Below are 22,050 nucleotides of genomic sequence, written 5' to 3'. Positions count from 1 at the left end.
AGTAGCAAAGAATAAAAGGCACCGATCATCGGCTTCGAAAATTCAGAAAGGGTCACCGGTGTCTCTACGCCAACAATGACACTGTAGCTGATATGTTATAGGAGTGCCTTTTCCATTACTAGCTGGTCAGGGCGAATGCCGTCCATTTTAAATACAACAATGTTTGTGGGGCCTGGAAAAAAAAGGTCGAGAAACATGAAGATGCAGAGAAGCTCAGTGGATGAGAGGCGGTGGCTTCTTTCTTGTGCTAAACTCACCTTGGATGATGCGCTCTTTGTTATTAAATAAGAATGATATCCTTTTTACATCCATGTGCGATAACGCATGCCATATCCAGTCCTTTACCCATCAACGTGAGATGCACTTTGCGTCATTCAGCGTGGCACGCAATGGGTGCGATGATATTGCTTGGTTCGCGTGGAGTAGGCGCCACACACATGGGTGGTTCTTTCGTAATGTCTTTGTCTGCTAACAGTATAACACCTCTTGTTGCTGTTTCCTGACAATGACAGTTTTTCTCGTTGACCGATGAATGATAGGGAACCGGTTTCTTGCTAGTGGCTGCCTTTGTACACAATCGCTTAATCAAAGCGAAAGCGCTGTGACCGCAAGCATTATTATTGCTTGCTTCTTTCTTTCGAGTGGAGGATTTAGCACGTTGATACGATCGGGAAGGTGATGATGACATGGAGCGAAATAATGCTTTTTTCTTGTGCATATCTTCAGGTTTGACTAACAGACGAACTGGCACCATGATATCTAGTGATGGTTTCCAATGTTAGATGCCAAGGCAAGTATAAAAATAATTACGACGCAGTGATCATTCGATTGGCGTATCTCCCCAAACTTGATCATCATGACACGATCCTCTTTATCAGTGAAAAATATATGTGGATGGGTAACCCTCTCATTGGAACAGTCACTGTGATCAAAATACACACCTTGGGCCAGGATTTCCAGGGTAGGCGTGTCATACTTGTTCAAGGTTCCCAATTTGCGCATCTCTGAAAGTTCTTGAGCAATAAACGATACAACCATGGCGCGCGCTTTTTCGAGAATGGCGCTCACTTCCATACAATGTGGTACACTGCGGCGTGTTCTTAAATGCCGCACAATACCTTGGTAGAGAAGACCTGCATTACTGTGATCCATCTGTTCTTCCAATACTTGCTGAAGCAGATAATCGAGAAAGGCAAAGGAATAGTTGATACCGTCAATGCAGGACAAAAGGGTCGGATATTCGGAGCAATAAAAATTGAAATTGGCGGCAATAATGCCCGTGACCCGGAAGTGAACGGCGCGTAGAGTCTGCCGCAGTGGTTGGTGCCATGGCGATGACTCAATTTCACTATCCAAACTAACGAGGGCTGTGTAGCAAGCGTGCAGTGTTTCGATGGCGTTGCATTTATTCAAACAGCCGATAAGTATTTGGGACATTTGCTCGTGCAGATCGGGGGAAAGCAGCAGCAGGCGGCCGAGTTCCTGTTGCACCCAAAAGGTGGGGATCGCTTTTTCAGGATCGCCTGTCAGTAGCTGAAGAGCCAGAGTCGTGAGACGGTCCAGGGTGACATGTGTGTGGGCAAAGGTTCGTGTGAAAGAGAAAAGCTGCGGGACCCGACAGGCGCAGCGCGGGCAGTAACAGCTGATTTGATGCACTGCATCCGATAATCGGTTAGCTAACATGGTCCGAATGGTAGGCATGCCAAGGTAATCCGCTGCGAGATACATATCTTGCAAATGCTCAAGGTGGTTGGACGGTTCGGAAAAAAGGATGAAGGAAGGTGCGATGGTAAGTGATGGGTGTGCCCGGATCCAGTCGACATATATGATATGAAGAATGCCTTCCAGTGCAAGGGCGCTAAGGATACCACGCGGCAAGAACACAATCGATGATCCATATTCCCGAAATTCGCTTTCAAATAATGCGCTGAAATACGAAGAGTACATTTCCAGTATAAATTTATGACACGGCCAATCTGTGCGATCTGTTTCCACTGCCTGCAGGCCACAGGACGACTTGTTTTTGCTCGACTTGGGTGACGGTGAAGTGTGGCGCTCATCAGGGCCCAAGGCCAAAATGACATCGGGTAAGGTTAGATCAGAGCAAACAGGTTGCGGATGAGTAAGGTCTTCCGTCATTTTGAAAAGAAAAGAAAGGCAGAGAGAAGAAAAAAAAGACCAAAAGAACGCAAAACCGACTACAAAGAGAGATAACGAGATGACATAAAAAAGCTTAATCGATTGTCCCCCAAAAAAGTATCATTCGATGCTGAGCCATCTTTTTTGTTCTCGTTGCCTGGTTTTTTTTTTTTTTTTTTTTTTTGGAATATTACACAAAATGATGATCAAACTCAAGGTTGCATGACTTTTTTTTTCTTGGTTTTTTTTTTCTCTGCTTGTTTTCTTATTTTCTTCTCTTCCTTCCAATCTATTTTACTCCTTAGCCGTTCTACGATAATACCACCATGTCACACCGGCCAGAGCAGCCACCGTGCCAAATGCCAGGACCCAATTCAGCGCACTGCTGTCATCCTGTTGTGCCTTGCGCTTACTACGTCTCTTTCGTCTTGGTCGCTGCTTTTTATTAGCGGCAGCTGCTGAAGAGGAGGCGGAGGCGGTGTTGGTAGGAGTGGGTTGTGCGGAAGAACTATGTTTGGGTGTATCCCAATCGACCACCTTAACGCCATCGGGTAACACAAGCTTTCCTGTCTTGTCCAAGTTCAGAGCGCGACCAAACCATTTGCCGGCTTCGTGCAGATCGGCTTCCACGCCGATGCCGTTGGCAAGGATGATACCAATGTTATAACACGCTTGAGCATAGCCTAGAATACCGGCTTCTTTCCAATAACGGAGGGCCAGCTGGGGATTGGCATTTACCCTCGTCACCGAGTGGACCGATTCACCTTCTGCATGTGAGCCGTAAAGATAAATTAAACCAGCTTGGAACGCCGCATTACAGAAAAATCGTTCGTCGTTGGTGGAAGGGGCATGGTTACGCAGTTGCGATTTGGCAATAATATGCTGATCGGCAATATTAAAATCGATATTGATTCGCGGAGAGGTAATGGCCATGCATCGATTATAATACGTTAAAGCCAATTCGTAATCCTTTTCAATACCCGCCTCAGGTGACCCGGTGCCGTAGATGGTGGCCACGGAGTAACATGCTGCAGCGTCAGGTCCAAAGGTCTGATTAAAATCGCATGATTGTTCGATAACATCGGCCGCGCGCTTGTACCACTCAAATGCCTTTTTCGCATCCTTCTCAAGTCCGGTTTCAAGCTTCAAAAATAGAACAAACCCACCCGTCAATCCAACCGTTTTTTTTTCTTTTCCTTTCAGCGAGTTTCATGCATCTCATTTCCTACCTCATACATGGTGGCGAGTTTGGTCATCGATCGTGTGTGACCTCGTTCAGCCGCACTTTCGTAATACTTGAAGGCTTTCTAGAACAGCCAAGCAGATTAAAAAAACATCGATTAGAAATTTTTGGATGACAGAGAGAGATCAGCTCCATTATTGAGCTTTCACCGTACCTCCAAATTGCCTGTGGCTTCATACCAACTTCCTAAATGGGAAGCACTCGTCACATCAATGTCCATCTCATCCGTCTTCCAACCAGCCGAAATAGGCACCATCCAATGTAACCCCTCTTGGTCCTTTTCCAAATGGATGGTGAGTAGTCGATATTTAGGAGCTGATTGCTGCGCTTCGCCCTGAAGATGCGGTGGGGTTGCCAAAGAAGGAGGTGTATTAATGGCCACGGGCGAGGCAGGTTGCGAATTATCATCCGAGGAAGACACGGAATAGCTTCCCAGGGCGGCCGTTTGATGCAACAACTCTGCCATTGGAGTGGACGAAGCACCATTGGTCTCAGCGAGCGCGGGAGCTGGTAAAATCATGGAAGAGTTGGGAGAATGGGTAGGGGAATGATTAGGCGAGGACATGAAGGCATAAGACGAAGCAATGGAGAAGGAAGGCGAAGCTGTTAACGACGAGAATGGTGAGGTGGCACTCTTTTCGAGTTGCCACAACGATCCGAAATGATTGATGGGTGCAAATAGTTTAGCCTAAAGAGACAATGGAGATGAACGGACCATCCAAAGTACACACTTCAAAGTGAATCGTACCTTGAGAACAGGTTCTTGTCCTTTCAAACCCGCCTTGACATGATGAGTTTCAATGACAATATCGAGATCTTTTGATTTGCAACTTTCCGGGACAAGGAAGGAGATCGTAACCTGGTCTTCGGTCTGACTCCAAGAATATGAGCCAACGTCAGGTTGATCGTCTGACATGCTCATAGTTGGTCGCAAAGAATCTATGAAGGGAAACCGGTGTATTTTTTTTTTTTTTATCCAACCGAATTTGGGCTTCGTCCAAGCAAATTTGTTTTGAATGGGCGGTGCATCAAATTTCCACCCCGGAGAACAAACTCAGGAAAACCTCATTCCGGTTTTTTTTCGGAACGCATTAGGCAACCGTTCTATTTCATGTAAGAATAATCCTTTTCATCTCTTTCAAAGAAAAGCGCACCTTGTAGCCGCAGCGCCATCTAAAAATATTGTATTTTTAGTATGGACAGTGAACGAATGCTTTAAATTCATTCCTTTCCTACGATTTCTGGTAACATTGTAACCTGGTCACGTGCACAATGATGGTTAACATCATTGAGGATTTTGGAGCCCAAATTTGGTAATTGGAAGATAGCCTAGGCTTACCATTGGTTGAAGTCCTGGCTCCGAACTTGGCTGTCACGGATCTCAGCTTCACCGATCACCACCGTTGTTTTATTTAATGCCATCAGTAATTCAATTTCCAAATGTCGAAAGGTTTATTTTATAAGTTCTCCATGGTGCTTAAAATAGGGACGAACTAAAATTACATTGAAAGCGAATACAGTTTGGATTTTTGCAATTGTGGCTTTTATTGAATCAATTACATATCATTTGCCGTATCTGAAATACACCCCTGGCATTTTCTATATAGGCCGTTTATACTTACCTTGATAACCATTAGAGACTTACCTGTGAAAAATACTACGAAGATGTGCACTCGATACTAAAGCAAGATAACTGAGTTGACAGGCAGTCGGATGTTGCATTCCACTTTGCAGACTACTGCTAAGGCGATAGAACGCTCACGAATGGGAACAGCATAGCGACCCAGATGGGCTTGTCAAAGAGAATCTACAAAACAACTTCAGTCAGTGAAAAAGTCATGCTTTACTTTTCTATGGGACTCACATTGATACCAGCAGACAACACGAGATATACTATACGAATTAGTTTAGAAAATTTATCGTTTATTTGGTTATTATTTGCGAGATACTTACGTAATATAGCTGCTCCAAGATTCAAAGGAGCATTGAATAGCCATATAGTCTTTTGGTATCACGTAATGCCTCGCTTTGGGCAGCAACGCGTCATAAAACCCTACAAAGGGCAAGTTAATGTGAGCTGCCACGATGCTTTCAACATTTTTTTTTTCTCTTACCAAAGAATTATGCATTTCTCCAGTAATTGCGGAAAGCATTTACTCAACTTATGCATCCTGCAAAGAAGAGAACCAAAACGGCATCGTTAGGATGGAAGAAAAAGAAGTACATAAAAATGCTGAAAACTATATAAAAAAAATCCCTCACTCTTTGGAAAGCGAGCAAAACCTCAAATACCACATGCTTGCCATTCACCGTCCCCCAGAAGAGGTTGCCGTACAGTTTCTGCTGCACTGGTAACAGCAGCGAGCATTTCCCTGAGCATCAAGTCAGCACTTGAGACAAGCTACCAGGGCTTTTTTGCAGGATGTTTGATAGCTTCTTATTGTAGCCCCAGTGGTATTTAGATTTCTATGTTCTGCTCGCATTTATTTCTGAATAAAATCGACTCAAAGAAATTGAATTAAGCAGAAGTTGCGCTCAGTAACTCCGGAAGAGTTTTTTTTTTTTTTTAAAAAAAAAAAAAAAAAGTCAGCCGTTTGTCTTGCACTGCCTTTTGACTCTAAAAGAAGAGCTTTCCATTGAATTGCCCATGCGCCATGGCGATTACTAAATCATCGCTGACATGTATACTACTAACGGTTCTATGCATATTACGAGCGTGGCAACTTGATCAAGATTCGACGGCCGCTTTCAGGCCGACTCATTCATACTCATCGTTGCCTGAACAAGCAACAAACAACACCACAACCATACACGACTCTTCAGCACCTCTCGACGAGTCACCGTCTAACCTATTTTACTTTATTCAGGTTATAATGATATATTTGCAGCATTTTAGCCCATGCTTTTTTTGCTTATCAGTGGTTGTTGACAGGTCTCTGATCTCCACATCTCAAAGTTCCACAAAGAAGGCCATACCAATCACTTTTTGCATTTTCTACAATCGGTTCTGCCCATCACCAGGTGAGAAACAATTTCTCATCGAATATCATAAACACCGCTCGTATTCATTGTCCTCCGGCTTAGCCCTGAATTCGTGGTCGTCACAGGCGATCTCACCGATGCGAAAGATGTCGATATGATCAAAACTCAGCAGTATTTGGAAGAATGGGAGATCTACAAAACGGCGGTGGAAGAGTCTGCCAGCAGTCTCCCTTGGTACGATATGCGAGGAAATCACGATTGTTTCAACCTTCCTTCCTGGAAATCGAACCAAAATCTATATCGCACGCACGGTAAAAGTGCCTATCGCTTGGAAGGCAACAATGGCGTCTATCGTTGGAACGTGAAAAAACCATATGGCACGTATCAGTTTGTGGCCATGGATGCCTGGTAAGTAGTGGCAGGTTTGATCGTGTTGGTGCTTTCTCTTTATTGATAAAATCATAGTCCAAAGTTCGGCCCTGCACGGCCTTTCAATTTTTATGGTTATCTGACGACGCCCTCCTTGGATGATCTTGAAAGCGCTGTCACCTCATCACAGAATAATCATACATTCCTTGTGAGTTATTTCCACCCCGTCCTCCACTCATGAGAAGCTCATTTTGATGGCTGTAGTTTGCTCACTACCCTACGACAACCATGGTGTATGGCGTATCCAGCCAGGGGCAATCGCTCCGTGATTTGGCTCGTTCTTACAGTATCTATTTTTGTGGCCATCTGCATCGTCTCGTAGGAGGTACCTTGGAAAACGTGGTTTGAACGTCCATTTATCAGCGGCTAACTGGAAGCTTCAGGTTTAGGTGATGTGCTTAAATCTTATGATTCTGCATCCGGTACGCTTGAACTGGAATTGGCCGATCTGAAAGATCACGGCGCCTACCGCATTGTCGCTGTCGATCATGATATTGTTTCTTTCGTCGATCTCGAGTTGCCGCTTTCTCAACTGACACCTTCCGATCCCGTTCCCTTGACGAAAGAGAAGAAGATTCAATGGCCTGAAAAAATTCAACTGGCTCCTGTCGTTCTTATTACCAATCCAAAGGACGCACGTTTTGCCATGCCCCATAAGGAGCCGTTGTCACGTATTCAATCCAGCAGCCATATCCGATTTTTGGTCTTCTCCTATGCGGATCCCGTGGATTTGCAAGTCACTGTTTCCATTGATGGGAAAACGCACCCCTTTCCCGCGTCATTTACAGGCAATATGATGGATGGCCAAAAACGGTTGCCTCTGTGGACTTCGCCTTGGGATCCAAACGATTTTGACGACCTGGAAACACATACCTTGCGTATTCAAGTAAGAGCGCCCGATGGCCAAATGGGTGAATCCACCATCCACTTCCGAACCGATAGTCAACGTATCGATATCAAGGGTGGGTTTGGCGAATGGGTCATAGGAACTCATATGTCCGTCGTTGTAAGTAGTATTGCCTATCCAACAGGAAAGGGCGCTAGCTGACCGTAATATCATTTGAATAGTTTAAATGTATGACACTCATGGGGCTCACGGTCATGATCGTCTTGCTTTTGGCTCCTAAACTGTACGCTGAAACACTTTCCGACGGTGGCGCATGGATACTATTGAAACTACATCAAATTGATGGTGATCCATTAGCTGGTCCCTATGCACCAATTTACCGTCAAATTTACGTCTGGATGTATCGACTGGTTCGATTACCTGAACAATGGCCTCAGCTGTGGTATACTAGCTTCATGATTGTTCTCGCTCTGACTTCCTTACCTTGGTTCCGTGCAGAACTTATTCCATCCGCCGCAACCACCGAAGAACGATTTGGCATGTTTTATATCTGGGGTTTCATGTTCTCGGGCGAATGGATTCCGCTTGCAGATACTTGGATGTACGCTACATTTCATGTCTGTTATGATGTGGGCGTATTCTTCCTACTGTTCGCATGGCGCGCATCTCATTCTACCGAACTTCATTGTCGTGGATCTCAAAAAGCTCAGCAGTTATCACGCCAGCTGAACGAACGGGGTTGGTTCAAAGGCCTGGAAGTTATTTATTGGCTGTGGCGCGTTTCAAAACTCCTGAGCATGGGCTCCTTCTATGGGGGTGTTTGGCCCGTTCTTATCATCAATCTGCTGACGTTCTGGCTTGTTTTTGTGGGTTATGTTTTGTTTTTTGGTCCGTCTGGTGTGTTCACGTCGGCGAAACATCACTTCACTCGTATTGATCTTCTGAATGACTGTTCTGGTTGCAAACAAGAACAACTGTATCAATCCGGTGGAGAAGATCATCACGAGGAATTTCCCACCAGTAGCAGTACATCCTCTTTATCGAATGGTAGCCCTAACATCAATACCCGCAGACGCAACTAAAGGGGTTCGATTTTTTTTCTCCAAGCAGCAGGATTTATTACCCACCATCATCCCTACTTGTCATTTTTTTTTCTTCTTGTTTTAAAATACCCTCTGCTTTTTTTTTTTTTCTTCCCTCCTTAAAAAACCTTTTGCATTTCGAAACTTCTCCTTTCTAGAAGTTTTTTTTTTTTTTTTTTTTTTTTTTTAAAAAAAAAAAAAAAAGAAAAAGAACCCAAAAACGTTTAAAGATAGATGCAAGGATACTTGTCTTCTCTCTTTTCATTTTACAACCTACCATGTCTCCTCGGGATCAATCCCTCGAACCGACGCGCTATGCCATTGTTCGGTGGTTTCGCTTTGATCAGTTTGTTCCTGAACGAGCAGTCACCTCCAACTTTGTATCGTCAAAAACACTGTTATGGATCCGTGTTCCTCTCGCGTTATATAGCATCATTGTTTTCTGGGCAGATATCATTTGGAATATTCAAATTGGCGAATTCCATCGTTATTTTGCCTACTTTACTCATCTAACTTTCATCGGTCTTCATGCCTATTTCATGGTTCGTTTGCTTCTGCCTTCCTTTTTTTCTTTCTTTCCAGGCTGATCTTTTTTTTCTTTTACATAGACAACATTATACCACCATGTACGGTACCTATCTGCATCTCATCGACCTTTATCATTTCATCAACAACCCGCTATTCTCAATTATCTGTATATCTATTTGTATCATACATTGGTGACTTTTAAGTAAGCAATTGCGATACAGATAGAGTTGTTGAGGTCACCTAACAAAATTAGTGTAGCATTGTTACTCCGGTCGTTTACTGGGCCCTTCTGTCGAATGACTTTCTCACTGGTAAGGATGTGAAAGGGTGATGCATACCATGCAAGGGGGCGTACATTTACAATGACAGGAGCATGCGGCTGACCATTGATCAATACCACCTTACAGCCACTCACACAGATCCGATGGATTGGTGGATGACAATTTCTCTCCATGCTCTTACCTTCTTTATGATGTTGGTCGATGTCGTATTCAACCGAATGGTCCTACAGATACGCATTGTATTGTTGATTTTTGCCAACACATTAATCTATATGTGTCTCACCTTTATTGTTCATACAATGTAAGTCTATTAGAATGGTTTTAAGGTGGATCTCATCGGATGTGTCCTGAACTGACCTTCAAACCTGGTAGCAATGATTGGTGGGTTTACTCCTTTTTAGACTGGTCGCAAGGGCCCAGCGCCGCCATCTGGTACCTTGCTGTAGCAACATTTGTCGTGCTGTGTTTCTTTTTACAAATGGGGATTCACGCTTTGCGGGATTCGATTGCAAGCCGAGTCGTAGCACGTCCAAGACGGCCGTCCATGCTTGTATCCGATCTCGAATGTGCTCAAACCAACAAGAATTTCCAACCGCTCGAAAGCAGCATCGCCTCGCAAAACTGTTCCGCCATACATTAATGCCTGCGAAACAAAATAGAATCAAGCGACCTAAAAAAGATCTTTGTGTGGTTGTTGCAGTCATGGAAAAAAGTTTATTTAATGACGCTGTGAGCTACATCCCAAACTTTCCCTATTCATGTATCAGTTCAGATCCTTTACATTTTGCTGTCTTATGTACAATCATTAAACGACCCTACTCATTTTCAAACAGACAGAATTATTTCCGCGGGCCTCATTTGGATTTTGACCTCATTTTTATTAACTCGTCATGCACTCAATACAAATAAATCATATCCAACACGCAGCGTAATAAGGTTCAGCTCTTGTGGCACGTGATAAAATCTAAAAGTTGCAGCTTGGAGGCAAAAGATTGAAGACGAAGCAGCCAATCCACTATTAATGAAATGGATCAACCTGACAACTTTTAAGAGCATTAAACCGCCGACATATAGGGCAAACCTCCATGATGTTTCATAAGTCGAAGAGGATCAAAATATGGAACAACATTCGTTGCACGGGTATCGATGGCCGGTAACACCACTTCCATTGATATACTTTCATTCAATGAAGCGCAGCACAGAACTACGACGCAGATGACACCTCCTTCTTATGCGATAAACAAAGATAAGTTGGATACACTTGTTTCCGCCCATGACAACTGTCATCAGAACGCGAGAACCAACGAGGCAGATGAATAGCTAAAGTAATTCTCTGTCAACATATGACTGTCTGTTCAACGACGTGAATTCACGGCCCCTGAGGACAAGTCGCTCGTTAACAACAGCCATGTCCAGTGAAAGGCTTGTTCGCGTCCTTCAGAAAAAAAGTAATAGATGTAGCCTTATTCAATGCCGCTTTTCCAGGATGCAAGATCCGATTATATTCTTACCAGGTGATCTTTTGATGGTATTGATCATAGGCTACAATCAGCTTTTATTTGAGCTTAGAGCGACGATTTTTACCAGGCAACAACTGAAATTTTGGGACAGAGTCAAAGGTACCTTCAAACCATGACGACAAGCGAAGCCATCTAAGCGCAAAACGACCAACTACCCCCGAAAATCCATTAAAGCGAGTAGATCAAATAGTCCGTCAAGAAAAAGACAATTTAGTTTCGGGCTCTGACCCGGAAGATGATAGTGCTTCATGAACCAGGTTCATATAGCCTCTACTTTGTGTACAAGTCGCTTGGCGGTAATTTATATGCTGCCTCGCAGGGCAGGGACCATTATATTTCAGTCTGCTTGAGTAATAGGTGGGAGCTACCCAGTAATTTCGACAATGCCTGAACTCAATGTAATCACGAACATTCTCTCTGAAGCGTCGACTGATCGTGTCATCAAGACGAACGACGCTTAGCAAAATTGGAAAAAATGCAGCAGGAAAAAGACAAAGACGAGGGTTGACAATATTACTGTAATACAGCCGCTATATGAGCCCGCCACTTTAGATTACCAGAAACGGTGACTTTCCACTGGTTAGAAGAACAGGCACTGCAAGTGTGCGGTTGTTTGGCAAACACACATAGTCCAACTGTGTCACAAGGATCAAACCGGAGTTGAAGTACCACACGTCATCAGCGGACTCTGATCGGACGCGTCAAAAAAAATAGGTCGCGGTCTTGGTTTATCTAAAAGTGCCGCCATTTTCTTCACGCGTCGTGGTTGTTTCCCTTTTTTCCTGAAAATAACGAACCATGGCTCAAATCTCGCAAGGTGCTGTCAAGGCGCTCTATGATAACGATACGTCCAATCCCGTGTATAGCAACCCTTTGCTTCAAGTGATTAACATCAAGGCAGTGCCTGCCCCTCAAGGCACACGCTACAGGTATCCTATTCATAATGGACTGCGCATTCCCGACATGCCAACGTAACTCGTAAATCATAGAATCATTATTTCGGACGGTGTCAATTTCATGCAAGGTAAGTCTGTTTCTTTCTTCGCCGCGTTTTTCTGAAGGTTAACATGGTTGATTCATATTAGCCATGTTGGCGTCGCAGCACACTCCCATGGTCGAAAAAGGCGATCTGACTCGTTATGCTATTGTGAGACTCAAGCAATTCGTCTGCAATGAACTTCAAAACAGAAAGTAGGCATAGGAAATATATCATAACTTGCGTTTGTCGTGCTCAACTCAACGTTGCCGCCATTAGGATCCTCATCATCCTCGATCTGGATGTCGTCGACAAGAACCAGCAACAAAAGATTGGTAATCCCCAAACCCTTGAATCCCACTTGGCCAATGCCAGCGCACAAAGTCCGGCCACAGCTACACCTTCGCCTCAAGCACAACCTCAGGCTCAAGCACAAGCCCAACCGCAGCAGTCTTTGTTCATGCAATCCAATACTGCGGCACCCCAACCACAGAACCCAGGTGGCTACGCACCCATGTCAGGCCGTGTGAACATGCAGCTTGAAACTTCCCTGTTCCCAATTAAAGCACTGAATCCTTATCAGAACAAGTAAGACATTATTTTGTCTCTGTTTCCAGTGTTAGTTCGGTTCAGCTTACCATATTCGCAGATGGACCATCAAAGCTAGAGTTACTCAAAAATCGGAGATCAAGACATGGGCCAACCCTCGTTCTGAAGGCAGACTCTTCAGTGTCAACCTCCTCGATAATTCGGTATATTCAAAGCGCACAACTGGATGTAAAAAAGTCAAGCTCGATCCTCACAATTTTTTCTGCTTAGGGTGAAATCAAAGCGACTGCTTTCAACGATCAAGTGGATCGCTTATATCATATTTTACAAGAGGGCAAAGTAAGTCAGGTGTTGCGCTAGAAGAAAAGTGCAGATTGACTCATGATGGGGTGGTTTCAGGTCTATTACATCTCCAAAGCCCGTGTTACCATGGCTAGAAAGCAATTCTCTACACTGAACAATGAATATGAACTTTCTTTCGACAATGGTACCGAACTTGAATTGGTAATTCAACCGTTGGTTCCCAAGGGAGGAAATGGATCGGCTAATCATTTTTCATCACACAGTGTTCCGATGAAGGCAGCGTCCCACAGATGAACTTTGAATTTGTGAAAATCGCTGATATTGCCAACCATGAAAAGAGTGCTACTATTGGTAGGTTACATCCTGTCAAAAAACGGTTACCTCTAGAAGGACGGATATTGATTATGTTTTGGTATACAGATGTCATCGGTGTTGTAAAGGAGGACAACGGTATCAACGAAATTGTAGCGAAATCCACTGGTCGACCGGTAGGCTCATTACCAGTAAAGATTTCCACTCCCCTGCAGTGGTTGCTGACTTGTATATGTGTATTATTAGACGAAGAAGAGGGAATTGGTTATTGTAGATGACACTCAGAAACAGATCAAATTGACGCTGTGGGACAAGGTGGCTGACAACTTCAATTCCGAGGGCAATCCTATCATTGCTTGTAAAGGAGTTCGTGTTAGCGATTTCGGTGGTCGCTCCTTATCTCTCTCGAGCGCCGGCGTGTTAAAGGTCAACCCTGCATTGCCCGAAACTCAAAAGCTACGACAATGGTAGATACAGCGGATTGCATGTTTGAGTCAAATAGATAGGCACTAACCCACGAGCTAACAGGTATGGTATGTATGGAGAAAACTCCAACTACTCCAGTTTCCAAGGAGGCATGGTGGGTGCCGCCGGTCCAGGCCAGGGTAGCAATGCCCGAACCACTTTGCAGCAAGTCAAAGACGATCAATTGGGCATGGGCGACCGTGTAAGTGATAAAGTTGATCCGAATGATCTTGATACAGACACCCAACTAAACTGTGTGGATAACTTTATTTCCGCTTAGCCTGATTATTTCACCATCAAGGGCACTGTTGTGTACATTCGATCCGAAAACGTGGCCTATCCCGCATGTCCTGAATGTAAGAAGAAACTAGTTCAAGAAGGCGCATCGTGGCGATGTGAAAAGTGCCAAAAGTCACTCGCAGAACCCCATTACAGGTAAAGCACCAAAAACTCAATCAACTTGAAATTGGGCTGGCTTATGCCAAAAAATCCTTGTCATAGATACATTCTTTCGGTATCGGTAGCGGATACGACGGCGCAGACCTACATGAGCACGTTTGATGAAATTGCTACTGCTTTGATCGGCATGGATGCCAACGAGCTGCAAAAACTAAAGGACGAGAACCTTGATGAATATCGACAGATCTTGAACAAGCCTCTCTTCCAAACCTACATTATGAAGATCAGAGCCAAGTTGGAAACATTTAATGTAGGACAAAATCAAGTGGATCAGTGATGATGATTGGTTGGCGCTAATTCAGAAATGATTTAGGATACTGCTCGCACGAAACACACGATCATCGAAGCGACCCCCATCGATTTCCAGGCCGAAGGTCATCAGCTGGTGGAAGCTATCGATAAATTGCTATAAAACTTTCAAAGATTTCTACTTCGTCTATGAAGATCCGTTTAGCGTAAATACATTCAATACTCGCCATTTTCATTTTTATTTTTTCGTTGAGAAAATGCTCTTTATTTTTTTCCTGCTTTTTTATTTCGTCTTCCGCACACACATTGTTGCAAAGTCACTCTTTGTTTTGTCGTCGTTGAATAAGTTTCATTATGTCTTATCAGTTGCCACAATACGCTACTTTATTGCCACCTAACAGTTATTACGCTACCGACCCATCATCGCATTCTGAGCCTTACTTTGGACGCCGCGCCATGTCTGTGATGTCCTCTTCCAGTTATCGATATTCTCCCAGTACGCACGATCTGTTGGACGACAACACATCCATCCATTCGGCGCCACTGGCCCCTGATGATACTGTGTACCTGTCCAAACAGGATCTGTCATCCTCCATTGACGCTTACGAAGATTTGTTATCTGCCGCCAAAGTATACAGGGAGCAAATGGTCAAGCTCTCAAGTGCAGCTGCAGGATTCGGCTTTGCACTTGAAAAAATGGCTCGAAGTAAGACCGCGTCAGAAGCTGGTAAGGATCGTGCGGGTTATTTGTTGAGAGTGGACGAGCTCGGCGCCAGGGTTGACAGCGTGATACAATGGACAATGCAACAAGTATATTGAACAGCTTCATTTATTGGCTTGTGGTCAATGCAGGACAAGGACTTCAGGCAGCAGCTGGCTTGCAATTTCTGATCTCCAATCACCAACAGATTCTGGTAGGCGATTGTTCTCTGGATTCATTGAGATTGCAGCTGAATAACGAATGGACGATCAATGTTTTAGAGTGATATGTTTTACAAATCATTTGAAGCGCCATTACTGGAGAATCTTGACCATCATCGAAGTACTGTTCAGGTTAGTAATTCAGAAAAGAAAACAGCCAAAGATCGATTCAAGGTCGGGTTCGATCATCTACGGACGGCATTATACTCATATTGACGCTCGTATTCAACAGCAAAGTCAAGCAAACTATGACGACGCATTGAAAACAATGAGCCACAAAATTCGTCAGACGGAAGCCAACAATCTAAAAAACGGTCGTAAAGGAAAGCGGGGTAATTGGAGATTGAACAAAAAAAAAAAAAAAAAAGAAAAAAAAAAGTCGGATGTCTTTTTTGTTGTGATATTTACGCTGGTGACACCTAGATATCCGGCAATTTCGCAAGGCGCTTCAAGAACTCACATGCCAAGTCGACGAATTAGATCGAATTAAATCGAATTATCATAAACATATGGTTGATCTCGAGCGACGAAATCATCATCTCATTTTGGGCAAAGTGGCGGTGGTTGTTCGAGCGCAAGTAGATATTTTTGAGCGGATCTCTAACAAAGGGTTGGCGGATCCAATCTTGGAGCAGGTAAGTCGGTGCTTCACATGATGGTCACCCCGGATTCTCGGTATATTGTTCTCTTAACCACCGCCCGTTTTCCCCGCCATTTCTCACGTCGTACTTGCCGATTCACGGTCATAGATGATGCAGCAACACCCCGACCCGTTCTGCGCTTACTCAACCACAACGGACGAATCAGCTCAGATTTTTACTGTATTACCACCTGTTTCCCTCATTGAACCTCAAACACCCGCCCTCTCTTTTGGTGATCCCGAAGACTATGAATTCAATGTCACCAGTTGCGCAAAAGAACCTTCAGACGATGGAGTCTCCGCCGTTCAGTTGGTAATACCCTCAATAACAAATCATCATCAAAGTCCTGCATCTAGCATATACAAGCACGAGGAAACTTGGGAAGAGACTGGGACTTCCAGTGGGCCCGTGACCGTGAGTGATGAACATGGTGAACATACTAGTTCAGACAGCACACACGGATCACACCAATCATGGAGCGAAGTGCCACCCGACGATACCAAGCCGTGATTACCTAAACTTTCCTTTTTGATTGACAATTTCATCTTGCATCTACATTGAGTAACTAAACGTTGTAGCTCATGTTTTTTCTTTTTGTGTAATCTTCTTCATTTGCCTCAAATATAAAACCATCATCATGACTGAAAAAGAAAACCGCGGGACGTGTAATTCACATTTTCCCCCAAAGAAAGCGGGGATCCGTCAGCCAGCTCAGGGTTGTACAATCGTTCATGTTACTCCACAGTCGTGGGGTACAGAGTCCGCTTCTGTGGGAACGCGGACCCTACGATTTTATGTAATCGCCACAAGGGTTCTCTCAGATATACATGATGCGGAAAATTGTTCAAAATCATGAAGAGGTGACAGAGGAACAAAGTACCTAGATAGAATGTGTCGATGGTTCCTTTGCAAGTGTTGTCTGTGCTAGCCGACTTTAGTGGCATGTAGCAATGGATGCTTCTTTTTTTCCTTTCATCCCGGCGGGAAGTGGATCTAAGTTTAACCCGCAATTTTAACAAATATCCTTTTTTGCCTTTTTGGGAAACTGTTGCCCCGCGGATTGATGTTTTGGAGGGTGTCTTCCCACAGCCTTCCTTTTTTTTTTGGAGGGTAAGATGAGTGGCTGGGTAGGATAGATGAGGGTGACGAGGACAAGCATAAATAGCCCATGTGGCTGCGCTTTTCTTTTTTCAGGGTTTCTTTTTTCCTTTTAATCACTTGATCCGTTTGTCTCCTGTTTTTTATTCCTTTTTCTGCTTATTCGAGTTTCAATGTCAGAGAAAGAAGAATCGCTTCCTCAGAACATTTCACTCAAGGACAGCTTTTTCGCCGATCCCTTTGTTTCTAGCGACGCTGATATTGATCCTTCATCAGAGCAAGCTCAAGCTGTACTGAAGCAACCACCCGCCACCAAAAAGGAGCTGTGGGGCTATTATTTATACTATAATGGTGTAGGTGATCTTTTCTATCAAAAATAAGGCTGGATTCCCCTGATATGTTAACGACAGTTTTTCTTTTTTTTGGTTTTTGTAGGATAACGGTTATACTATGTTTAGCTACATGCCCAATATCTTGCAGTACCTTGCTTATCGCGGCGGTTTCAATCCAGAAACGCCCAACGTTCGCGGTTGCGACGTTAATGACGCAATGAAGCCTTGCAACGTTGCATGGATGGGAAAACAAGGAGGGATCCCTGTATCATCCATGATGCTCTACGTTCAAGCCATTGCTTTTTCGTTACAGTTCTTTTTATTCACTACATTTGGCAGTTTGGCCGATTATGGAAGATGGAACTGGTATATCTTATTGTTCGCTACCGTTATTGGTTGTGCTGCACAGATCGTGCCAGTTGCGTTTGTCAATGACGACGGCTCACATTGGAATGCTATGATGGGTATTATGATCATTGCTTTGATCGCTTACGGTACTTCCCTGGTGTTTTATGGTGCTGCTTTTCCTCAACTAAGGTAACACGGACGTTTTCTCAGCTACACAAAGGATTATGAACAACAAAGAAAAAAAGCATCTGATGGTCACGAATGCTTATCGATGCTTGTTTTTTATATAACAGTGATAACCTTCCTGTGGTTCGCAAAGCACGAGCCGATCCTACATTAACACGCGATGAAATTCTCACCGTCTCTGAAAAATGGCGAAATCAAGTTTCGGCTGTGTCCACCGTGTTCTCCAATGTTGGTTTTCTCGTGATGACAGGTGAGGATATCTTTTTTAGCAAAGTCACAAGACAACATAAGATGGACCTTGTGATTAACGTTCTTTTTCACCATTTCGGTTCATTTATTTATTTTGTTTCTATTTTGGTTTGAAAAGGCATTCTATCCGGCGTCTCATACACACCTTGGTCAAACTATGACTTTCCTCCCGGTGTCGATCACGTCTTGGGCAATGTGCCATTGTACAACTTTATTTCCACCGTGGTATGCGGTGCGTACTGGGTGTTAAACGCGTTACCTTATTTCGTGTTCCGTCCCGTGGGTCGTCGCGGACCTAATCTCCCTGAAGGGTCCAATCATTTCACCATTGGATGGAAATCCATTTTCCTGGCGCTCAAGTAAGCGTGAAATTGTAACTCAGCCTGTGGAACCCAAATAGGGATGTCTAATCGTGGAACAAACTAGGGAGGCGAAAAAGTTGCGGTATTTGTTCATGTACATCTTCTCGTATTTTATGTTCTCCGACGCCGTCTCCACTACCAACCAGATGATCGCCATTGTGCAGGCAGAAATCACCAGCTTTTCGGCAAGACAACTGACGATTCTCAATTTGGCTTCAGCTATCACTTCCATCATTGGTTGTCTATTCTTCCTTTGGATCTCTAAACGGTTTGGCGTACGAACCAAGGTTAACCTTTTGATCATCGTCACGTTATCTGCCATTATCCCGATTTGGGGTTGCTTCGGCATTGGACTGGATAATTTCGGAATCAAGGTACGTCGGATTTTGTGGAAGCTGAACGCAGTGTGAAATGTAACATGATGTTTTGCCTTGTAGACCACTTGGGAATTATGGGTCTTTTATGTATGGTCTGGTCTCTTTACAGCTCCCATCTGGGCCTGGCAGCAAACCATGTTGGCTGAGTTGATCCCCAAGGGCAAAGAAAACCTATTCTTTGGATTGTTCGGTGTCGTGAATAAGGCTTCTTCATGGATCGGACCGGTGGTGATTGGTGCCATTACCGAACATACAAACAACCTTTGGAAAGGCTGGCCATTCGTGCTTGGGTTGTTTATTATCGCTATTGTCATTGTGATCTTCATCGACGTGGATAAAGCGAAATTGGAGTTGGTCGCCTACCAAGCCGCCATCCAAGAGCAAGAAGAAGCGCAAGCACAGCAACCCGAGACCGAAAGAATCCCTTCTGAGAACTCCATGGAAAAAGTAGCGAGCTTCTCTTAAATTAATTGTATGTAACCCATTGTAGTATTTTTCCTTTTTGCGTTATACGTTTATTATTAAATTTTGTAAGTACTATTACTCAATGCCACTGACTAAAAAGCATATGATGGTTGAGAAATTTTTGCAAGTGACTTGAAAATTGGGGAAATTCTGAAAGAAATTTCAGTTTGACATTCTCAAAGAACAGTGTGAATTAAACGTAATTAAGCATGCCACCCCTTGTGGCCAGCATCCTGTTTCGATGTCCAGGTCGTCTAAAAGTAAGTCATTTGCGGTTTCCCTGCTTTTCTCTGCTTTGTGTACTCAAGCGTCATATAGACGACCGCCAGTCTACGGCTTTCGTCTTTGCATCGTTTCTTTTGCCCTAGTCAACGTTACGCATTCCACACAATACCTAGCTCGCCATGGCACACCAAACATTCTGCCCTACAATCGCCTACACTTCGTCGAGTGTTCCAGGCAACGAGTACTACTGCGAGCCGCGTGCTTACTGTGGCTGTCGGCATTCGCATTGCAACTGAGCCTTCCATGTGGACTTTACGACCTGTTTACTGCGAAGCCGTGGCTCCACCTTCGTTCGCTGCCAAGCAGAAAGCAGTAACGAAAGAACATGTTGTCGCAGCCATTGAATCCAAACGACCTAGACCGTCATTACTGAAAAATATTTGGGAACTTGTCAAACCTGATTTCGTGCTTTTATGCTTTATTGTGCTCACGGCCGTATGTGCAGCCGTAGCCCACTTGCAAACACCCGTTATTACTGGAGAGCTTATTACTGTGATACAAGCCGCCGCCAAGGGCGTAGAATCATTGTCCTTGGAAGATTTGAACGGACCTGCCTTGAAACTTTTTACTCTCCTTTCTGCCCAAGGTTAGTCACCTATCTTACTCTGTCGTGTACGAGTATTGGGATGGTTGATTCATCGAGCTTTTTGTTGGCACATAGGCGTCTTCACATTTTTGCATATATCGCTGGTATCCATGTTTGGTGAGAACGTAGCCAAGCGTTTGCGAACTCGATTGTTTTCTGCTATTGTGCAACAGGATATGTCCTTCTTTGATACCCATCGCAGTGGCGAGTTGGTCGGTAGACTTACCTCTGATGTTGCAGAATTCAAGGTACATCATGGACCATTTATGTGGAGCTGGTGGAGCTAGCTTATCGAGTTGTTTTTGTTTTCTCTTTCAGAGTACGTTTAAACAACTGGTTACCCAAGGACTAAAGGCTGTGACGCAAACAGTGGGATCAGCAGTTCACTTGTTCAGAATTTCGGCCCCGTTGACGCTGACCATGCTGGCTACCATGCCCGTTCTTTATGTGCTACTGAATATTTATGGCGCTTATCTTCGACGATTAAGCAAATACAGCAAAGGATTAGATGGTCAAGCGAGTGGGATTGCCGGTGAAGTGCTCTCCAACATGCGCACTGTGCGCGCATTTGCTGCTGAAGAACGCGAAATGGAATATTATGGCAACGCCTGCGGAAAAGTCGCCAATGCCAACAAACACATGGGAATGCATATTGGTGTCTTCCAAGGCTTGACGAATATTTCCATTGGATTAATGGTAATTTTTCAACTTGATCCTTTCGTTCCCTGATGCTGAGAGTACATTGATCGTGTTATAGGTATTGACTATTCTCTATCGTGGAGGATCACTTGTTGCCCGCAATGAAATGACTCATGGAGATCTAATGACGTAAGTTGTATAATTGTCATACCAAAACGAAACGGCGGATCAATTCATTTTTGTTGGCACCTTTTTCTTTTTGACGAACACAGCTATCTTTTGTCCACGCAAACTGCACAACAATCTTTGGGTATGTGGATAGCAGGATGGCTTTATCCGAAAGCAGACAGGACTTATTGAATGTGCGTTAGTATCGTTGGGTGTCCTTTTTGGACAAACCATCAAAGCCGCGGCCTCAGCCGCTCGTGTCTTTGAGTTCATTCATCTTCATCCTCAAGTGCCTCTTCACGGCGGAGAGTTGATCCATTTTGTTTCTGGCGACGTCAAATTTGAAAATGTGGAATTTGCTTATCCGTCACGGTCAGATCAGCAAGTATTGAACGGATTTAATCTTACCATACCTGCCGGCACCACTGTCGCCCTTTGTGGCCCGTCTGGTTCGGGCAAATCGACGATTGCTTCGCTTTTGGAACGATTCTATGAACCTACCGATGGTCATATCTACCTTGACGGCCAAAACCTTGGCACACTAGATCCGTCCTGGCTCAGAAATCATATTGGTTTTATCAATCAGGGTAAAGTTAAAGGAAAAGTGAGTATTATTTTTATGCATGGATAAACTGAATCTCGGCTACAGAACCTGTATTGTTTGCAACGACGATTCTGGAAAACATTCGATATGGACGTCCGGAAGCTACCATGGAAGAAGTTCGTGAAGCGGCTCGCAAAGCGAATGCCGAGGTATTCATTCAAGGGTTCCCTGATGGATATAACACCATTGTGGGCGAACGTGGAGCATCTCTGTCTGGAGGTCAAAAGCAACGTATTGCCATTGCTCGCGCTATTCTGAAAGATCCAAAGGTAGTGTTTCCTACAGAAAAAAATAAGTGGACACATACTAACAATGTTGGTTCTCAGATCCTTATTCTTGATGAAGCCACATCGGCTTTGGACAGTAAGTAAATGCATCATAGTCTCTGCAAAGTGTTATTTTATTGATTTTTGTGATCAATGAAT

The 22,050-nt window shown here is 44.1% G+C and overlaps 8 protein-coding genes across 8 annotated transcripts; 6 read left to right on the top strand and 2 right to left on the bottom strand.

Annotated features, from left to right (window-relative positions):
• Positions 1-602: 602 nt before the first annotated feature.
• BYT42DRAFT_22988 (uncharacterized protein) lies at positions 603-2,385 on the bottom strand. The gene is made up of 2 exons (XM_051562616.1): positions 940-2,385; positions 603-759 (listed from the first exon to the last, which is right to left on the bottom strand). Exons 1-2 carry the CDS (start codon positions 2,137-2,139, stop codon positions 733-735), a joined length of 1,227 nt encoding a protein of 408 aa, XP_051428426.1. The 5' UTR covers positions 2,140-2,385; the 3' UTR covers positions 603-732.
• Positions 2,386-3,205: 820 nt separating this feature from the next.
• On the bottom strand, positions 3,206-4,530 carry BYT42DRAFT_22940 (uncharacterized protein). Its single transcript, XM_051562613.1, has 3 exons — positions 4,131-4,530; positions 3,537-4,070; positions 3,206-3,446 (listed from the first exon to the last, which is right to left on the bottom strand). The coding sequence occupies exons 1-3, from the start codon at positions 4,302-4,304 to the stop codon at positions 3,339-3,341; spliced, it is 816 nt and encodes a 271-aa protein (XP_051428425.1). The 5' UTR covers positions 4,305-4,530; the 3' UTR covers positions 3,206-3,338.
• Positions 4,531-5,970: 1,440 nt separating this feature from the next.
• BYT42DRAFT_552569 (Metallo-dependent phosphatase-like protein) lies at positions 5,971-8,858 on the top strand. The gene is made up of 7 exons (XM_051566396.1): positions 5,971-6,249; positions 6,315-6,403; positions 6,467-6,772; positions 6,830-6,941; positions 6,998-7,118; positions 7,177-7,799; positions 7,862-8,858. The coding sequence occupies exons 1-7, from the start codon at positions 6,037-6,039 to the stop codon at positions 8,720-8,722; spliced, it is 2,325 nt and encodes a 774-aa protein (XP_051428424.1). The 5' UTR covers positions 5,971-6,036; the 3' UTR covers positions 8,723-8,858.
• A 142-nt stretch (positions 8,859-9,000) lies between these two features.
• BYT42DRAFT_609654 (uncharacterized protein) lies at positions 9,001-10,171 on the top strand (the record flags this gene model as incomplete). Its single annotated transcript, XM_051571292.1, has 5 exons — positions 9,001-9,264; positions 9,331-9,452; positions 9,509-9,561; positions 9,658-9,832; positions 9,904-10,171. The coding sequence occupies 5 exons, from the start codon at positions 9,001-9,003 to the stop codon at positions 10,169-10,171; spliced, it is 882 nt and encodes a 293-aa protein (XP_051428423.1).
• A 1,620-nt stretch (positions 10,172-11,791) lies between these two features.
• BYT42DRAFT_552565 (putative replication factor-A protein 1) lies at positions 11,792-14,663 on the top strand. The gene is made up of 14 exons (XM_051566395.1): positions 11,792-11,980; positions 12,041-12,075; positions 12,137-12,242; positions 12,307-12,615; positions 12,677-12,779; positions 12,847-12,915; positions 12,976-13,080; positions 13,143-13,230; positions 13,300-13,367; positions 13,438-13,658; positions 13,720-13,858; positions 13,937-14,091; positions 14,158-14,365; positions 14,429-14,663. The coding sequence occupies exons 1-14, from the start codon at positions 11,850-11,852 to the stop codon at positions 14,525-14,527; spliced, it is 1,836 nt and encodes a 611-aa protein (XP_051428422.1). The 5' UTR covers positions 11,792-11,849; the 3' UTR covers positions 14,528-14,663.
• Position 14,664: 1 nt separating this feature from the next.
• On the top strand, positions 14,665-16,578 carry BYT42DRAFT_552561 (uncharacterized protein). The gene is made up of 6 exons (XM_051566394.1): positions 14,665-15,091; positions 15,217-15,278; positions 15,346-15,417; positions 15,518-15,617; positions 15,709-15,920; positions 16,035-16,578. Exons 1-6 carry the CDS (start codon positions 14,719-14,721, stop codon positions 16,434-16,436), a joined length of 1,221 nt encoding a protein of 406 aa, XP_051428421.1. The 5' UTR covers positions 14,665-14,718; the 3' UTR covers positions 16,437-16,578.
• A 619-nt stretch (positions 16,579-17,197) lies between these two features.
• Positions 17,198-19,343, top strand: BYT42DRAFT_591445 (autophagy-related protein 22-like protein; the record flags this gene model as incomplete). The annotated part of the gene is made up of 6 exons (XM_051570540.1): positions 17,198-17,377; positions 17,460-17,893; positions 17,998-18,140; positions 18,258-18,498; positions 18,566-18,875; positions 18,939-19,343. 6 exons carry the CDS (start codon positions 17,198-17,200, stop codon positions 19,341-19,343), a joined length of 1,713 nt encoding a protein of 570 aa, XP_051428420.1.
• A 528-nt stretch (positions 19,344-19,871) lies between these two features.
• Positions 19,872-21,996, top strand: BYT42DRAFT_591444 (P-loop containing nucleoside triphosphate hydrolase protein; the record flags this gene model as incomplete). The annotated part of the gene is made up of 8 exons (XM_051570539.1): positions 19,872-20,214; positions 20,290-20,462; positions 20,533-20,910; positions 20,972-21,042; positions 21,126-21,163; positions 21,225-21,608; positions 21,671-21,894; positions 21,952-21,996. The coding sequence occupies 8 exons, from the start codon at positions 19,872-19,874 to the stop codon at positions 21,994-21,996; spliced, it is 1,656 nt and encodes a 551-aa protein (XP_051428419.1).
• Positions 21,997-22,050: the final 54 nt, after the last annotated feature.

The sequence above is a fragment of the Radiomyces spectabilis genome, assembly GCF_025331425.1.
Source record: "Radiomyces spectabilis strain NRRL 2753 chromosome Unknown BYT42scaffold_1, whole genome shotgun sequence".
NCBI lineage: Eukaryota > Fungi > Mucoromycota > Mucoromycetes > Mucorales > Radiomycetaceae > Radiomyces > Radiomyces spectabilis.
The sequence above is the reverse complement of the archived record's forward strand: the minus strand, read 5'-3'. Positions and strand labels throughout refer to the sequence as shown.

What these genes read in the sequence shown, in the direction of transcription:
- BYT42DRAFT_22988 (XM_051562616.1), bottom strand. Translation starts at nt 2,139, where the DNA reads ATGACGGAAGACCTTACTCATCCGCAACCTGTTTGCTCTGATCTAACC. An exon ending in TGGAAATCCTGGCCCAAGGT is followed by an intron (nt 760 to 939) that starts GTGTATTTTGAT and finishes AACCATCACTAG; the next exon opens with ATATCATGGTGCCAGTTCGT.
- BYT42DRAFT_22940 (XM_051562613.1), bottom strand. Translation starts at nt 4,304, where the DNA reads ATGAGCATGTCAGACGATCAACCTGACGTTGGCTCATATTCTTGGAGT. An exon ending in GACAAGAACCTGTTCTCAAG is followed by an intron (nt 4,071 to 4,130) that starts GTACGATTCACT and finishes TTGTCTCTTTAG; the next exon opens with GCTAAACTATTTGCACCCAT. An exon ending in AAGCCACAGGCAATTTGGAG is followed by an intron (nt 3,447 to 3,536) that starts GTACGGTGAAAG and finishes TGGCTGTTCTAG; the next exon opens with AAAGCCTTCAAGTATTACGA.
- BYT42DRAFT_552569 (XM_051566396.1), top strand. Translation starts at nt 6,037, where the DNA reads ATGGCGATTACTAAATCATCGCTGACATGTATACTACTAACGGTTCTA. An exon ending in ACCTATTTTACTTTATTCAG is followed by an intron (nt 6,250 to 6,314) that starts GTTATAATGATA and finishes GGTTGTTGACAG; the next exon opens with GTCTCTGATCTCCACATCTC. An exon ending in AGAATAATCATACATTCCTT is followed by an intron (nt 6,942 to 6,997) that starts GTGAGTTATTTC and finishes TGATGGCTGTAG; the next exon opens with TTTGCTCACTACCCTACGAC.
- BYT42DRAFT_552565 (XM_051566395.1), top strand. Translation starts at nt 11,850, where the DNA reads ATGGCTCAAATCTCGCAAGGTGCTGTCAAGGCGCTCTATGATAACGAT. An exon ending in ATATTTTACAAGAGGGCAAA is followed by an intron (nt 12,916 to 12,975) that starts GTAAGTCAGGTG and finishes GGGTGGTTTCAG; the next exon opens with GTCTATTACATCTCCAAAGC. An exon ending in CTCGCAGAACCCCATTACAG is followed by an intron (nt 14,092 to 14,157) that starts GTAAAGCACCAA and finishes TCCTTGTCATAG; the next exon opens with ATACATTCTTTCGGTATCGG.
- BYT42DRAFT_552561 (XM_051566394.1), top strand. Translation starts at nt 14,719, where the DNA reads ATGTCTTATCAGTTGCCACAATACGCTACTTTATTGCCACCTAACAGT. An exon ending in ATCATCGAAGTACTGTTCAG is followed by an intron (nt 15,418 to 15,517) that starts GTTAGTAATTCA and finishes CGTATTCAACAG; the next exon opens with CAAAGTCAAGCAAACTATGA. An exon ending in CGGATCCAATCTTGGAGCAG is followed by an intron (nt 15,921 to 16,034) that starts GTAAGTCGGTGC and finishes TCACGGTCATAG; the next exon opens with ATGATGCAGCAACACCCCGA.